The sequence below is a fragment of the Colobus angolensis genome, unplaced genomic scaffold (assembly GCF_000951035.1).
Source record: "Colobus angolensis palliatus isolate OR3802 unplaced genomic scaffold, Cang.pa_1.0 Scaffold6, whole genome shotgun sequence".
Classification (NCBI taxonomy): Eukaryota; Metazoa; Chordata; class Mammalia; order Primates; family Cercopithecidae; genus Colobus; species Colobus angolensis.
This window is the reverse complement of record NW_012119598.1, coordinates 18,527,600-18,545,811: the sequence shown is the minus strand read 5'-3', so window position 1 is coordinate 18,545,811 and position 18,212 is coordinate 18,527,600. Positions and strand designations below refer to the sequence as shown.

The window sequence follows — 18,212 nt, the reverse complement described above, 5'->3', positions numbered from 1 at the left end:
ATGGCGAAACTCCGTCTCCACTGAAAATGCAAAACAAATTAGCTGGGCGTGGTGGTGCGTGCCTGTAGTCCCAGCTACTCGGGAGGCTGAGGCAGGAGAACTGCTTGAACCTGGGAGGCGGAGATTGCAGTGAGCTGAGATTGTGCCACTGCACTCCAGCCTAGGTGACAGAGTGAGACTCCATCTCAAAAAAAAAAAAAAAAAAAGAAAAAGAGAAAAACAGCCAATGAGCAGTCAAGCTGGTGGTAAGTGTTGCACAGATACAGACTCCACGGCTCACAGCCCTGTTTAAACCTCAAGGAAGTCTGCCTTTTTACTCCTCTACCTACAGTCCTATCTGCCCAGTGGGCAGCAGTGACTCACAAATAACTACGACACGGAGACGGCACTGCGGGCTTGAGTCCACCAGTAAACGGGTGTTGTGTGGTGTGGAGTATGCTGCTTAGTCGGCTTTCAGAAGCTCAAGGGTGACCTGGGAGCGCTTTGACTACTCCTAGCAGTAGTAAAATGAATGCATTTGCACCTCCAGCTGCGTTTCTTCGGCTTCTTGTACAGTCTTGAGGTGGTCCACTGAGCTTAACTGAGTCGTCTTTGGTACTGGAAGTACATTTTCTACTTAATTGCTAGAGTTAACACTGAGGGGCAAATACTGAACCCTCTTTGTGAACAAAAGCATGTAGAAAAGCCCAACCCATTTGACTATGCTGCTACCTGGGGAGAACCCCTCACACCCACAGCCCCAACATATACTCAGGGAGGGACTGGGAGAAGGACAGGAGCTGATGAACTGAGATACTAATTAAAATAGTCTCCAAGGGTGGAAGGTAAAAAGGCAGAAACCTAGGTAGTGCTTGAGCTGTCCTGAACTGGCATGTGTAGGTGTGTGCCTGTATATCTGGAACAAAAGAAGTCACTATGGGTGTATGTTCATGCTGTCATATGATATCCAGGTTTGGCAACTGAAACTTGCTCTTTTCTGAAATGTTATTTTTATGTCAGAAGAACAGGCCATCTTGCATTTCTGATGCCTTTCTCATGCGTGCCGCACACTCCTAAAGTCTCTAATACAACACGGCAACATTTGGAGGTGTATCACTGGGCACAATTGCCTTGATGTAAAAAGTCTGTAACTAAGCACAATTGTTTCAACCAAAGTTTTCTCAGGGTGGGCAGAGCCACTAAGAGGAAAAGAGGTGCACTGAAGACCCTGGAATTAGGAGTTCTGTCTGCTAAAGCTCCTCTTCCTAAAAGCAACATGGAACGATTAAATTACGTGAGGGGAATGTGATGGTTGTTTGTTTTTCTTTTTGTTTTTTAAAATGTAACAGCTTTATTGAAATATAATTCACATCCCATACACTTCAGCCATTTCCAGTGTGCAATTCCATAGTTTAGCTCAGCAGAGTTGAGCCATCACCACCACAATCAATTTTAGAACATATTTGTTGCCCCCAGAAGAAACCCTATACCCACTAGCAATTACTCCCCAAACGGGAGTAATTACTTGAAACTTAAAAAAAAATCTTAAACTTTTCAAAGTTTAAGTTATCCCTAAATTTCCCCAGTCCTACTTTCACTTAGCACAATATTTTCAGGGTTCATCCATGCTGCTGCCCGAATAAAAGAATGAAGTATCAATACTCCATTCTTTTTTTTCATGGCCAAATAATATTCCATTGTGTGGATATACCATATTTTATTTATCCATTCATCAGCTGATGAACATTTGGATTGTTCCTACCTATTGGCTATTATGAATAATGCTGCAATGAATATTGTGTACAAGATTGTGGGTGAACATATGTTTTCATTTCTTTTGGAAATATACCTAGGAATGGAATTGCTGGGTATGGTTGCTTTTTTTTTTTTTTTTTTTGAGATGGAGTCTCACTTTGTCACCCAGGCTGGAGTGCAGTGGCATAATCTCAGCTCACTGCAACCTCTGCCTCCTGGGTTCAAGCAATTCTCCAGCCTCAGCCTCCTGAGTAGCTGGGACGACAGGTGCATGCCACCACGCTCGGCTAATTGTTGTATTTTTAGTAGAGACAGGGTTTCATCATGTTGACCAGGATGGTCATGAACTCCTGACCTCAAGTGATCCACCTGTCTCAGCCTTCCACAGTGCTGGGATTATAGGTGTGAGCCACCACTCCCGGCCTGCTTTTTATAGTAAAAAAAATTGTTACATATTTCTTAACCTGAGGGATGGGTGTATATGTATTTTTTTGTATTGTAATCTTTTATACCTTATGTATATTTTATAAATATTCTTTTGTATCTACTCAATGTTTTTAAAATTTTAAAAATCTACAAAAGAAAGACTGATGAAAATTTTGAATATGTAATATTAATTAATGGCCTGGAAGTATACTAGGTATTTATTTATATATTTTATGCAATTTTTCTATATTCCATATAAAATTTGTCTTAACATTGTTATAGACCCTTTTCCTCTGGTTCTAATTTTCACATCTGCATTGGTAAAACAAAGGTGTTAATTGAGGCCAGGAACACTGATTCATGCCTGTAATCCCAACACTTTGGGAGGCTGAGGCGGGTGGGTCACGAGGTCAAGAGATTGAGACCATCCTGGCTAACATGGTGAAACCCTGTTTCTACTAAATATACAAAAATTAGCTGGGCGTGGTGGTGCATGCCTGTAGTCCCAGCTACTTGGGTGGTTGAGGCAGGATAATTGCTTGAACCTGGGAGGCGGAGATTGCAGTGAGCCAAGATTGTGCCACTGTACTCCAGCCTAGCAACAGGGCAAGACTCCGCCTCAAAAAACCAAAAAACCAAAAAAAAGTGAATTGAAGCAATAATCCAATAATACAGGTTCTTTAATTTCCTTCCCCCTGAACAGTCTGGGTCAACACATGAGACGTCCCCAGGTGCCTCTGCATTTGCTGACCAATGGTCACTTCTGTTGCTGCCATCTAAGAGCTCAGAGGGAGATCCACTCTGGAGTCCAGGGCCAGAAGCAGGTAAAACCTTGTTGCTCTTGCCTCATCCCTTCCCTTAGTTCCTAGGCACCAGCCACATCACATTTAGCCAGCTGTTTAGAGTGCAAGGCATGACCTTATCAGAGGGGGAGGAATCTCATGATATCCCTTAAATGGTTTAGGACACATTTTCCTGGATATTTCTTCAGCTCTGCCATGTCAGAGCTTTCAGTTTGGGCCTATTTTCTATTCTGACTCCAGTTTAAGTTACTCTGGGATCTATTACTTGTGCTGTCGAATGCAAGGTCCTTTCACGCTGGTTCACCAGGCAAAGCCCCTTGGTTTAGACTCATCTATACTTTCAGCAGCGCTCTGAATGGCTGCTAGTCTTACAGGTGTCTCTGTATCCACCCCAGTTGTATTTCATATTAACTGAGTCTCTGGTTTCCTTCTCACTGCTCTGGTGTGTTGTTTCATCTCATTCTTGTTCTTGATTCATACTTCATTTCCTGATTCCTCCTCTTGTCCATAGCTCACCCTCCAACTCTACTTTGATCCATGTAAAGGTTCTGTACCATACAGGGTTGCTCCATCACCAAGCTCTCTGATTATTGTGGGAATACATAAGATAGTGACATGCATTCAAGTGGGGAGAGTTTATTCATTATAAGCGAACTGAGGCAGACTTTCTAAAACACATATATTATCTGGATAATTGATTCCACTTTCCACTTGACTTTATCTGCAAAGATTAGATTTTCCTTTAACGTTTATAGTACATTAGTGTAGAGCCTTGAAAAGGAATCAGTAGTTAACTGTACTGAGTTTTAGGGACAAATGTCTAACAAGTAATCAACTGAAAATTTGGTGAGTAAAATAAGGTACGTACCTGTGTTTGTAGTCCTTTAAGACCCTGTTAGTGTAAAAGGTGGCAGCGTCATTCATCTCCTTGACATAAGGACCGGGTTTGGGGGACTGAGAAAACAGGACCGTCACCCAAGCATAGAAGGAAAAAAAAATAGGATAAGAAAGAAAATGCCTTAAAGAAGAAGAAAAGCAACGGAGACGTGTGGACTTGAAAGTGGGAGGCAAATGTTGCTCTGTAAAGGTTGATAAAAACACTTTCTACAGTATCTCAGAACAGAAAGCACTGAACTTTAAACAGGGTAGGAGAAAGCAGATGCATTCAGCCTAGGAAGAAGCTTCCTTCAGTGCAAGGAGCGTCAAGGTAACTAAGCTACGAGTTCTCCTAAATACTCCAAAAGTGTGATGAGGTGAAGAGGCAACATTCCATCTAGACTCACCACAGCTATCCATCCAAGGGCAGGGATGCTTTCGCTGACAGCCGAAAGATGATTAAACATGTTACTGCCCCGGTTTCTCTCTCTGAATGTTTGGATTTCCTGAATCTTTTCCGATATGGGTTTCAGAAGTGTGGCCACATCATTCTGTAAGCAATCAAACATCGGGGGCTGTTACTACAGACAGAGCAGACGCATAGCACCTCTATCCATGTTGGCCTAAGCAGGAGAATTCAGGACTTGCCATCTGTCAAGGGGTCTAAAAGAAACATATAATCATCTTTGAGAATAGCACGCATTTGTTCTTGGTTATGGTAATACTGTGCTTTTACTGTCTGAAGTATGAAAATTGCAGATATTTTTAACATTATTAATGCTGCGGCTTGAGATGTGGAAAAAACCCAGCAGTATGGCACAGTCCCCATTTTGAAGACTCCTTCATGGAAGACAGTGAAATTGAGTGTTGATCATTTATATTTCAAATGGCAAACAGATTACACACTGCAATAACCCCGGTATAAAGTTGGGTAAGACTGGAAGGTTAGTAACATGACATCATCCTGTTCCTGTGGGAAAATGCTTTGGGAGAGGCTTCCTGGTTTCACCATAGTTACCATAATCCATGTGGAAAAGTGGAAATCTTTCACTGAGGCCCCCCTGCCCTTTTTTTTTTTTTTTTTTTGAGACGGAGTCTCACTCTGTCCCAGGCTGGAGTGCGGTGGCACGATACTGGCTCACTGCGACCTCCGCCTTCCAAGGCAGGTGATTCTCCTGCCTCAACCTCCCAAGTAGCTGGGACTACAGGTGCCTGCCACTATGCCCAGTTAATTTTATTTTTAGCAGAGGCGGGATTGGCCAGGCTGGTCTTGAACTCCTGACCTCAAATGATCCACCCACCTCGGCCTCCCAAAGTACTGAGATTATAGCCATGAGCCACCGCGCCCGGCCCTTTTTAAGAAAATGTGATGGCTTATCATACTTATAGTGACTTTAGTCTTTGTTAGCATTCTACATTGTCCCCAGTCCACTTGGCCTACGGCTACAGGTCACACTCAATTCTGCTAATTCAACAACTGACTTCTCCAGTTATACAAAAATGACTTTCAGAAATACATGAGCTGCCTGGGTGTGGTGGCTCATACCTGTAATTCCACCATTTTGGGAGGCTGAGGTGGGAGGATTGCTTGGGGCCAGGAGTTCGAGACCAGCCCAGACAACACAGCAAGACCCCACTTCTACAAAAAAATTTTAAAAATGAGGTGGCTGTGGTGGTGTGCGCCTGTAGTTCCAGTTATTAAGGAGGCTCCAATCCTGGGAGAATTAGAATTACCCAGGAATTTGAGACTGCAGTGAGCTGTGACTCACCACTGTACTCCAGCCTGGCACCAGAGTGAAACTTTGTCTGAAAGAAATATGTAAATAAGTAAAAATAAAAAATAAAAAACAAAATGACGTGAGCTGAGTTATGAAGTATCTCAGAGCTAGATTCTCCAGAATACCACGGTTGCTTTAAACATCTCCTCATCTACATCCTTAGCATTCTCTTATTTCTCTAGGTGTTGAAAAGCAGATACAAGGTTGTTCATCAGATTTTTGTGTGTGCTCCAAAGAAACAGCAAAGACCCTATACTTCAGCTCTGTGGGAGCAGTTAAAGAGTTTTAAAGTACTTTAGTAAATCTTGTTTGCAGGAGGTAAAATAGAAAAGCTCCTTACAGCTCTTTAATTTCTGAGATTTCAGAGCAATGGTTCCCAGCCTTGGCTGCACATTAGAACCACCTTGGGGGCTTTAAAAACCACTGAGGCCTGGGTTCCACCCCTAGCAATTCTGATTTAACTGGTCCTTGGGTGGCCTGGGTGAGGGCAGGGGGAATTGTTTAAGCTTCCCAGGTGATTTCAGTCATTGCTGCAGCAGTGGCTTCACACCCCAGAGGACAGTCATTTCTGCCAGGGACAGCAAACCATTAGGAAATAAATTATGAGCAGCTGCGGTAGCTTTTAGACTTTACCTCTCCTTCTAAACCCCTTTATAGCCCCTCCTCTGAAAAGAAGGTTGAATGTAAGGGCTTTGGAATTAGAATGGCCTTGGTTCAAATAGCTTTGGTGCCTACGGGGCCTTGAGCAAATTACTTAATCGGATCCTTAGTTTCCTCATCTATAAATCAGAGATAATACCTACCACCTACAGGCTACAGGAGATACTGCATTTTAAAGCCCTGGCACATGGGAGGTACACAATAAATAGAAGTAATTATTATTATTTCCATGATGCAGTTAACTCATACCAGAGGTAAAAAGGATGTTGTCCCCTGTAATATGTGATATTCATTTGTTTAAAATAGATATGCATTTAAGATATGAGAAGCTCCAAACAGGCATCTACATAGATTAACAGGATTTTAGGATTCCAGGAGTCTAAACTGGGTCACCTAGTTCAGCTTTTTTGACAAATCCAGTAGAATAGGTCACAATTAGCATTTAAAAATCATGAAAATAGATTAGAATAGAAAATATCAGAGGACATTCACATATAATAAGGATGGATATTTTGGTATCAAACTCTTGTTTTGGCTATGAAGTGTGTGTGTGTGTGTGTGTGCATGTGTGTGTGTACTGGGTTGCCAAATAAAATGTATTTCTTTTTATGGATCTAGCCTAAAAGTTTGAGAAACATGGCTGTAATCCAATTCTCCTATTTTACATATGGAATACAAGCTCAGATAGGTTAATTTACTATGTCAAGACCAGCTAGCAATGATTAGTAGAGCTGGAGCTAGAACCTAGGTCTTTGGGGAGGCCCTGAGACAATTCTTGATACTGGGTGCTGAGAAAAATATGGTTAGTTCTCTACATATAGGTTTCTTCTCTGCCAATACGACTAGGGAAAGGTGTTAAGAAGAGATTCAGAGTAAAGGTTCTAGCAGGAGACTTCTTGGGTTCAAATCCTTGCTCCACAGTGTGCTCAGCTCTGGGACTTTATATCAATTACCAAACTTGTCCAAGATGCCCTTGTCCCATCTGCAAGCTAGGGTTGACAACAGTACCTGCCTCACAGGGATATTAGGAGGAGTAAATGAGAGAATGTGTCGTGCTTGGTAAAGGGTCAGGTACTGTGGGTGCACAACAGGTGACTGGTGATCTTCAAGGTATCTGCCAGTTACAGAGCCTCTGATTGGCCGAGTTCACTGACTAGCTCTTTCCCATCTCTTAAATGCAAACACAAGGAGAGCGGTTTCCTAACTAACATATGCTGAGGGACAGAGGCGCCCTTCTGTTTGGGGGAAACAAAGAAATACAGGGAGAGAAAGCAAAGTGCTCTCAAGGTTCCCAGTGGACTTTTTAGCTATCCCGTACTGAAGGAGGGGAAAAACAAAAACATTTGCTGAAGTTAGTCAGTTCTTGTGGAAAAGCCATGAATATCTTCCTGTCTCCTCTCTTTCCCTTCTGACCACTACAAAGCAAAGGGCTTATGGATTTGGTGAAAAGACCTTGAATCAGAGTTGTTAGGGGCTGCACTCTGTCCACCCGCCCCCCAACCAAATTCATATGCTGAAGCCTTAACCCCCAGTACCATATTTGGAGAAAGGATCTTAAATATGGTTGGAATGCAACCATATTTGGAGATAGGGTCTTTAAAGAAATGATTACATTAAAATGAGGTCATTAGGGTGGGCTTCAGTCCAATATGACTGGTGTCTTTTTTTTTTTTTTTTGAGATAGAGTTTTGCTCTTGTTGCCTAGGCTGGAGTGCAGTGGCACGATCTCAGCTCACTGCAACCTCCACCTTCCGGGTTCAAGTGATTCTCCTGCCTTATCCTCCCAAGTAGCTGGGATTACAGGCACACACCACCACAGCCGGCTAATTTTTGTATTGTTAGAAGAGATGGGGTTTCGCCATGTCGGCCAGGCTGGTCTCAAAGTGTGATCCGCCCACCTCGGCCTCCCAAAGTACTGGGATTACAGGCGTGAGCTATGGCATCTGGCCTGACTGGTGTCTTTATAAGAAAAGGAGATGAGGACACAGACACACACAGAGGGAAGACCACATGAAGACACAGGGAGAAGGCAGCATCTACAAGCCAAGGAGAGAAGCGTGGGGAGAGACCAACCCTGCCGTCACCTTGATCCTGGACTTTCAGCCTCCAGAACTGTGAGGAATTTCTGTTGTTTCTAATCTACATGTCTGTGGTACTTTGTTAGGGCAGCCCTATCAAACCAATGCAGGGGTAATGGCAGTTCGGGGAAAGCAAACACCTTCAACTCCTTCCCTCCAAACCCTCAACAACAGAACAAACAAAAACCCCTCTAAACACTCCTGGCCCCAAACACAATTATGCCATACTTGTTCGTTAATGTTGCCAAACATCAGTTTTAAACACCCTCCCTGGAGCTTCATTCTGAGAAAGCAAACATCTCCTTCTCTGGGGGATTCTTTTCAGTTCAAATTCAACACCTGATCAAGGGTGTAGCATCAGTTTCCCCAGAAGGCAGCTGATTTTTAATGATGGCAGAACTACTAAAAAGCATCCTAATTTTCTCCAACAATTTGCTAAGTCACAATGTTCTTAATGTAATGACATTTTTGAGAAAGGCCAGAATATCTAAATTGTTGATGATACCTGGCCCACTGCCCCAAGGGGAAAAAAAACCAGAAACTGTATATTTATAACATTAGAGAGATTTATTAAGGCCATCTTTGTTTATCTCTAACTTCCCGAGAACAAACTAAAGTCTGAGGAGACAGAGTCTTCTGGAAGATACTTCATATTGGTTATCTGATGAAAGCATCATAAAGATTGAGAAAGTTTTCTTTTGCTTTAGTTTGGCAATTATGTGAAGAATTGTCATCATTAAAAAAAAAGCAATGTTGAGAGAACTAAGTACAACAGCTATTTGCACAACTCTAATAAACATTACTGCTTTTATTCTGTGCCAATAGACTTCTCCTGTACTTTAAAGAAGTCTTATCTTCACCAGTTCATCCTGACTTTCAAGGCTGGAATCAAAAATAGAAGAGAACATCAGAGTGATGGTGTGACTTCCATCAAAGCTGGTTGTGTGGGATGTCAGACGAAAAGTCAATGGGGGGTCTATGAGAGGTACTTCAACCTGTTTCAGTATTAAGCATATATTTGGCACACTCATTCAATACAGGCTGATTTGCATTGCTGTCAATTAAAATTACATAAGGGTTTTCCACTAAAGAAGGAGCTCATCTAAGAGGTGTCCTGGTTTTCTGTCAAGGGAGTGCATTGGTGGTAGCTCCCCGGATATGTCTAGCAGCTAGTGTGCTTTGCAATGACTTTTACATAGATGTCACTCAGATTACTTTTTGTTAATGTCTCACTGAGGTTTCTTTGATTCGCAACAGTTTCTCAGAATTCATGTGAAGATGAGCTGAACATGCTCCCTGGCCTTCCCCTAGTTTCTGTGGCTTTGACAGAAGAAGGTGGAAATGGCCAACATGGAAGAGATGCATGAACGAACTGCACGTTTTCAGCAAACGTTTCCAAGGGTTATCTTAGCTGGATGCGACTGTACTTTGGAAGAGTATTTTAGGACTCCATGTCTTTATGACCCTAGCTTCTGCTTTAAAGTTGAAGCACTGAGTCCCGTTATCAGCTTCATCTCCATTTAGCTCCCAAAGTAAGGGAATTGTTTTGCAAAAGTAAAATGAGTTTTATCAGCAAGCTTTGTAGAAACTTTACCCAAAAAGGAAAACCAAATTCCCACTCATGCTGTTTTGTAAGAGATGGCACAAACCCTGGGAGTTTGACCTCAAAGATGTATCATTGAGTAAAACAAAATAGGCCTGTTATTTATGGAACCCATGGTTCTCACGTAGTTCTGTATCAGGTAGAAAACGGTTCAGTCATTGTTACTTCTTTGTAATGAAATTTTTTTTCTGATTATAAAAACCAATATATGCTCTTTGTGAAACACCGAAAAATATAGATGTAAAACATAAGTAAACAATAAACATTCTGCATTCCACCACATGGAAAAAAAGCCGTGCTAAAAGTTGGTGTTCATTTTTTTTCCTGTAGATGTAATTATTTATTGCTTCTTGGCCTTTTGGTTAAGATCAAGTGTAGATATAATTATTGGAAATATTTTCAGAAATAATAATTACTTTTTAAGTAATGGTGATTCAAACCATCAAGAATGATTCTAAGAGTTTAATTCAAACAGTTCAATGAAAACAAACAAGCATACAAATAAAATCCCATCAATACATTCCTGGCAAGTACTGTGAGAACTCTATCATCTGAGAAAGAATGATTTCAAGGTAATGACATTTGCATTACCACTACAACTCAAACAAACTTAATAGCATTAAAGTAAAATTTTAAAAAGGTTTGGGTTCCACCTACATTTAAAATTCCAAGAAAGCTCATATCAAGCAGTACGCATTAGTAAACCACACTACCAAATACCAATCATTATTACTTTCGCTTACGTATTTTTGTGCAAAGTTTCACCAGTTTATTTCATTTGGATGCATGTGTGTATGTGTGTGAGTGCACAGCACAGAAAATATATGGAAAGATATACATCAAAAAGTGTCAACATAGAACTTTAATTTTATTGGCTTATCTATATATTCTAAGTCTTCTAACATGTACATATATTTCCTTTGCAATTAAGGGAAAAGTTTTAAAACATTTTAACCAGTTTCACACCTTCAAAAGTAGAAAATATTTCACATAGGGGCTAAGTTTGCATGTGTCAAAAAATATTAAATCTCCTTCCAATTAGGGAAGAAGCTTTAGGAAAACACATTCAGAAGTTGCCAGAATAAATTACCCAGGTGAAGAAGAATAAAGTTTTCTCAAGCAAAGGTTATCCAAATCAGGAACAGTATTTCAGGAGGCTGAGGCAGGAGAATCGCTTGAACCCGGGAGGTGGAGGTTGCAGTGAGCCGAGATTGTGCCACTGCACTCCAGCCTGGGCAACAGAGTGAGACTCTGTCTCCAAAAAAAATAAAAAAATTAAAAATATATATATATTTGGACACATTCTAATAAGTGAAGCAATTATTTTCAACATTTAAAGTCAGAAGCAATTGTTTACAAATCAGAAATGTTCAATTGAGTTAACTTTTGCTTCGCTGCAATTGTAGGTGTTTCCTTAGGCTAGTTCCCTTCTTGTTGAGTCCCATTAAATAAAAATTTTTTACTGTCCAGGAACATTTTGGAGATTTCAGAATATGTCCATGGAGACACTTTCAAAAACACTTGTGCAATTTAAACAATCTAAAATGTTTGCAAAACCTAGTGAGCACCACTCATCATGTACATGATTTTACAACAGTTGCCATTATATTGAATAATCATAGATTCCTTGGGAAACATTTTTACATCTTTATAAGACTTGATGGTTCATATATGTTCCTTATTTTAGGATTGCTAAACTTTATGTTCCTTATATACTATATTTGCTTATGTTTTTATTTATTTATTTGTGACAGGGTCTCACTCTGTCACATAGGCTGGAGTGCAGTGGTGCAATCTTGGCTCACTGCAGCCTCAACCTCCCGGGTTCAAGAGATCCTCCAGCTTCACCCTCCCAGGTAGCTGGAACCACAGGCATGTGCCAACATCCCTGGCTAAATTTTTGATTTTTTTGAGGAGACCGGGTCTCCCTATGTTGTGCCCAGGCTGGTCTTGAACTCCTGGCTCAAGCAATCCTCCCACCCCAGCCTCTCAAAGTTCTGGGATTACATGCATCCCAGAGCCACCGTGCCCAAGCTATATTTGCTTATATTCTTTAAAGATCATTCTTCAAGAATATAAAACCTGGTGACTTGGTCTTCCAGAGGATGCATTGCTTTGTATAGTTACATTGTCTTGGTATCTCAGAGACAAGCTTTTTAACATGCATAAACTTCTACTTTAATTTTTTTTTTTTTTTTTTGAGATGGAGTCTCACTCTGTCTCACCCAGGCTGGAGTGCAATGGTGTGATCTCGGCTCACTGCAACCTCCACCCATCAGATTCAAGCAATTCTCCTGCCTCAGCCTCCTGAGTTGCTGGGATTACAGGCGTGTGCCACCATGACCGGCTAATTTTTGTATTTTTAGTAGAGACGGGGTTTCACCATGTTGGCCAGGCTGGTTTCAAACTCCTGACCTCAAATGATCCGCCCGCTTCGGCCTCTCAAAGTGCTGGGATTACAGGTGTGAGCCACTGTGCCCGGCCCCTACTTTAATTTTTAATGCTAATCTTTCAACAACCTCATTGGCACATTTTTTTTTTTTTTTTCAGTAATAGTTTTTGTTTTTAAAGCAAGCTGGCCGGGTGCGGTGGCTCACGCCTGTAATCACAGCATGTTGGGAGGCCAAGGCAGGCGGATCACAAGGTAAGGAGATGGAGACCATCCTGGCTAACACAGTGAAACCCCACCTCTACTAAAAATACAGAAAAATTAGCCAGGCGTGGTGGTGGGCACCTGTAGTCCCAGCTACTCAGGAGGCTGAGGCACCTAGGAGGTGGAGCTTGCAGGGAGCCGAGATCGTGCCACTGCACTCCAGCCTGGGCAATAGAGCAAGACTCCATCACAAAAAAAAACAAACAAAAAATAACAAGCTATTTTAGTCACACAGAAAAACAGATAATAATAATGACAGGCTCCCATTTATAATTTAATTTAATTTTTCATGGGGGCGCAGGATCATCGTTATGATGCCCCCTTACTGACATCTTCAGAAGAACTAGAAAGGAAGAGATCTGGAGCCTGGGACCTAGAACTATTTAGATAAGACCTCCGGGGCAGCACTGAAGTTTGACATGAGATTGTTCTACTGCTCTATAAAGGTAGAACAATACACTTGCGGTTGCAAATTGGGCATTTTTAATACGATGTCTTTTCTGCAAAAGTGTTCAGCAAATCATAGGCTAACAAGCCTTCTCTGAAGCCATTTTTGTACCCTTCAGATAGATAATAATCTACACTGTCATTATCAATATGTTTTAACTTGTCAGAATCATTCAAAGCTTTCTCTAGGATTTTGGGGCCACTGACACAATGAACAGTAGACATTTTTTTTTTGGTCACTTCCCACTTACTATTCTGTCTTTGCCATTGTTCACAGATGTGATTCCTATCTCTCATCATTTCTAGATTTTGTGCTGCAGAATTTGAGGGTGCGCTCACTCTAAAACCTACAAGTTACATATCAGAACAAGAACACAGTTCTGTTGACATGATGTGTGGGCCACAATTTTCTCTATGCTGTCAATGTTTGACACTTTTCCGAAGGATACATTATGTGAGAGGAAAAGTCAAGTTGAATGGAAATGTAAACGTTTAACACAAGGACCTGCGATGTTATACTAGCCTCACAATAGCTCATACCCTGAATCTTAATGCAACACCAGGGCTTGGGAGACCATAAAAACAGAACAAAATAAACAAACAAGAAAACCCTTCACATTAACTGTTCCCTCGGGTTGAGATTTATAGTTTTCATTATAGTTGTTCTGATAGATACTTGACTGGTTGTGCAAAAAGCTAACAGTCTAGTCAGAGAAAACATATCTTTTCCATTCACGCAACTAACGAATATGGGAGACAGAGGAGGCTCTAGTGTATTTCCCTTGTATAAAGGGACTTGACAACACGAGTTCCAGAAAATGCTGGATTCATGGCAGGGGCATGGGATTAGCTGAACTGAGATCCAGGAAGGAAGTAGTGGATCAATACTAGGCAATGACAAATAGCGACATACAAAATTGCTGCAGAGAGAAACCAGACGTTTTGGAGAGAAAATTAAGTTGAAAACCAAAGCTTAACCTAGTTGTCTACAATAAGTATAAGAGAACAGATCAGGTGGCTAAGAAGAATCTCACTTTGTATTTTGTTCTTATTACAGCTTACTGGTTCAGCTGAGAAGATACCAACTCTTACCCTATCTGGGAGGTATCATCTGGCTTCTGACAGCAATGAATTTCATAATCTCCTATAATTTCACTTTGTGAGATTCTGCACATAAAAGCTGAGGAGCAGAAGGTCTCACTTGTGCTTTACTTAAACCAAGAGGGACTTCACTAGTAATCCCTAGGGACAAAAATTGGAGAAAACTGCTGAAACCATTTGAATTCACCAGCTTTATAAATCTATGACAATGTACAGTGATCAGAAATTAGTTCTCTGATATAGTAAGAAAAAATTCTTCTCAACTGCAATTCATTTTTCATTCTGTCAACATTTGATGTGCATTTGAGAGGTGACAACATGCTAGCAGCCCTTGGTCACTCTCAGTGCCTCCTTGGCCTCGGTGTCCACTCTGGCTGCACTTGAGGAGGCCTTCAGCCCGCTGCTGCACTGTGGGAGCCCCTCTCTGGGCTGGCTGAGGCCGGAGCTGTCTCCCTGTTTGCGGGGAGGTGTGGAGGGAGGGGTGCAGGCAGGAACCAGGGCTGCGTGTGGCGCTGGCGGGCCAGCACGAGTTCTGGGTGGGCACCGGCTCCATGGGTCCCACACTTGGAGCGGCCAGCTGGCGTCAGCGGCCCCGGGCAGTGAGGGGCTTAACACCTGGGCCTGGTCCCCCAGTACTGCCAGCCCGCCTGTGCCACGCTCAAATTCTCGCCAGGCCTCAGCCGCCTCCCCATGGGGCAGTGCTCTGGACCTGCAGCCCGCAATGCCCAAGACCTCCCCTGCTCCCCTGGTGGGCTCCCACGTGGCCTGAGCCTCCTGGGGCATGGCCCCCTGCTGCTCGGCACTGGGTCCCATCAACCACCCAAGGGCTGAGGAGTGCAGGCACGCCGAGCGGGACTGGCCCCCAGGGATCCACTAGGGGAAGCCAGCTGGGCTTCTGAGTCAGGTGGGGACTTGGAGAACTTTTATGTCTAGCTCAAGGTTTGTAAATGCACCCATCGGTGCTCTGTGTCTAGCTAACCTAGTGGGCACTTGGAGAACTTTTCTAACACTCTGTGTCTAGCTAAAGGATTGTAAACGCACCAATCAGCACCCTGTGTCTAGCTCAAGGTTTGTAAACGCACCAATCAGTGCTCTGTGTCTAGCTAATCTAGTGGGGACTTGGAGAACTTTTGTGTCTGGCTAAAGGATTGTAAATGCATCAATCAGCACTCTGTGTCTAGCTCAAGGTTTGTAAATGCACCAATCAGCTCCCTGTCAAAACGAACCAATCAGCTCTCTGTAACATGAACCAATCAGCACAATGTGGGTGGGGTCAGATAAGGCAATAAAAGCAGGCTGCCTGAACAAGTAGCAGGAATCCACTTGGAGTACTCTCCTATGGTGTGGAAGCTTTGTTCTTTCACTCTTCACAATAAATCTTGTTGCTGCTTACTCTTTGGGTCCATGCTGCCTTTATGAACTGTAGCACTCACTGCGAAGGTCTGCAGTTTCACTCCTGAGGCCAGAGAGTGCATGAACCCACCAGAAGGAATGAACAACTCCAGACAAGTTACCTATAAGAGCTGTAACACTCACCACGAGGATCCGCAGCTTCATTCTTGAAGTCAGCAAGAGCCCACCAATTCCCGACACACATTGACTATATGCCAAGTACCATGCTGATTGGTTTTCATCTGTTCTTTCTACTTTCTAATGATAAATCTCAAACTATCCAATCCACCATTTGAAAGTTCCCAGCCCGGTCAATTGAATTTGCTGGGTCACTGTCTCTCCCTTCGTAAGTGGTCCATGATAAAGAGAGGGTCAGATCTTTTCATCTGAGATTCATTTATGTAGAATGTGGCTGAAAGGATGTAAACCTACAGTTTCCACCTCAAACTCAGCAGATGCAAAGAATTTCAATAACTCCCCTGAGTGTTACGATATCCCACAGGGTAGATGAGCCATTATTGTACCAAGCCAGGGATACTTAGCTCCAATGATCCTTAATCTGAAATGTGCTTTATCTTTTAAGGGTAACATCTTCCTAAGATTCCATTGTTTGTTATTCTCAGGAGCAAACAGCGGGGCGTGGTGGCTCACGCCTATAATCTCAGCACTTTGGGAGGCTGAAGTGGGCAGATAGCTTCAACCCAGGAGTTTGAGACCAGCCTCGGCAATAGAGTGAAACCACATCTCTACACGCGCGCACGCACACACACACACACACACACACACACACACACACACACACAAAGAGAGAGAAAACAGAGCAATGCATCCCATAGAGCACTAGCCCATTTGGTGAGTAGCTCAACATGAGCCATGCTTCCTGGTCAACAGGGTTGGGAGGATTCTGCATAGGGCGCCCCCACTTTGGGTGGCCCACAATTCACTTCAGAATACTGAACAAGGTACTAAAGAAACTTATTTAACTTTGCTTAACCTGATACTTTTCAAGCTTTTTGATCCATGGAGCTTTTAATTTCACCCACAGTTTTCTAAGAAACTGGTATTCTGTGAACAGACCCAGGGAAATGCTGCTGTAAGAGGCCTGTGGGGTAGCTTCAGGGTTTCATGGAGGCCTGCTGGGCTGTCCACTGTGTATTCATTTGCCCCTTCCTCTCTGGTTGTCTGACTTTATAACCATAGAGATGCTTTCAAGGGCATTTACCAGAAGTAAAGCAGCCTGTTTTCACACAAACACACACACACACACACACCCATGCACAGCAGTTGCTTTCAGGAGCTATAATCATCTCTGGGTGGGCTGCTGGCATAGCCATCCCCCGCTGCACTGGGATTCTGTCCTCTGTTGCTATCTTTTCTGCAGGTCATTTTTTGGCCAGTCCTGTCCCCACTTCTAACAACTCCCACCATTGACAGTTACAGTCTCTTTCCTGTCCTTTCCCTGTATTTTCTTGCTTCCTCTTTCATGCACCTAAACTTGTGTGAAAAAGCAGGCATTTTAAGGAAAAAAGCCACTAAGTTGCAGTCTTTTTCTTTTGCAGTGCACACTCATGGCCAATGACCTTTCATCTTCAAGGCTTGAGCTGAGATGCTTCTTTGTTGTCCAAGATTTTTCACCACTGCCAAGTCCAGATGAGTCCCATAGCTCCATATGCCATAAATCTCATGGACTCCAAGTCTTATCAGTGCTTGTAGACTGCTGAGTCTGGATTTTGACATTGACCCCAAAGGAAAAGTGTGGCTAATGGTATGTATAAATCCAGCATAAAACGTGATGTACAACCAGAACTACTTTCTATGAGGCATATGCTGGAAGGACTATTCTTTGATTTTTGACTCAGTTCTTAGATGTAAAGCTTATAAATCATGACTGTGTAATAAAATGAAGAGAATTTTGCTCACTATTATGTGTAAAGAGAGTTATTTTGTTACTTGCTGGTTCATTTGTTTTTTCATTTATTCAACAAATACATACTTGTGACTTTTATGTGCCAGAGCTGGTCCAGGTCCTGGGGTACAGCAGTAAACAACACAGACAGTACTCTGATGTCGCTGCCCTCTTTTGTTTAAGCGGCGACAGGCATGTATTAGGGTTCTCCACGGAAACACAACACACAGGATTTGTTTATTTATTTATTTATTTATGGCAAGGAATTGGCTTTGATTATGGAGACTGGCAAGTCCCAAGATCAGCAGTCAGTTGACTGGAGACCCAGGAGAGCCAATGGTGTAAGTTCCAGTCCAAGTCTGAAGGCTGGCAGGCTGGAGATCCAGGAAGAGCCAATGATCTTTCGAGTCCAAAGGCAGGGGAAAAACAAAACAAACAAACAAACAAAAACACCCAATGTCCCAGCTCAAAGGCTGTCAGTAAAAATTCTCTCTTACTTAAGAGAGGGTCAGACTTTTGTTCTATCCAGACCTCCAACTGATTGGATGAGGCACTCCAACTGATTAGGAAGCGCAATCTACTTTACTCAGTCTACTAATTTAAATGTTAATCTCATCCCAAAACACCTAGAATAATACTCATCCAAATATCTGGACATCCCAGGGCCCAGTCAAGTCGACACATAAAATTAACCATCACAGGGGGAGAGAGACCCAGAGAAATAATTACAATAAATAATTAAATTTTTTTTTTTT

General features: G+C 42.4%; 1 protein-coding gene across 2 annotated transcripts in view; it reads right to left on the bottom strand.

Annotated features, from left to right (window-relative positions):
- CAP2 (CAP, adenylate cyclase-associated protein, 2 (yeast)) overlaps nt 1–18,212 on the bottom strand; it is a 169,075-nt gene that overhangs the window by 44,321 nt on the left and 106,542 nt on the right. For both annotated transcript variants that reach the window (XM_011962746.1, XM_011962747.1), the window contains 2 exons: nt 4,247–4,390; nt 3,832–3,917 (listed from right to left, as the gene is read on the bottom strand). In XM_011962746.1, coding sequence (XP_011818136.1) covers nt 3,832–3,917; nt 4,247–4,390 — 230 coding nt within the window. The remainder of the gene's footprint in view (nt 1–3,831; nt 3,918–4,246; nt 4,391–18,212) is intronic.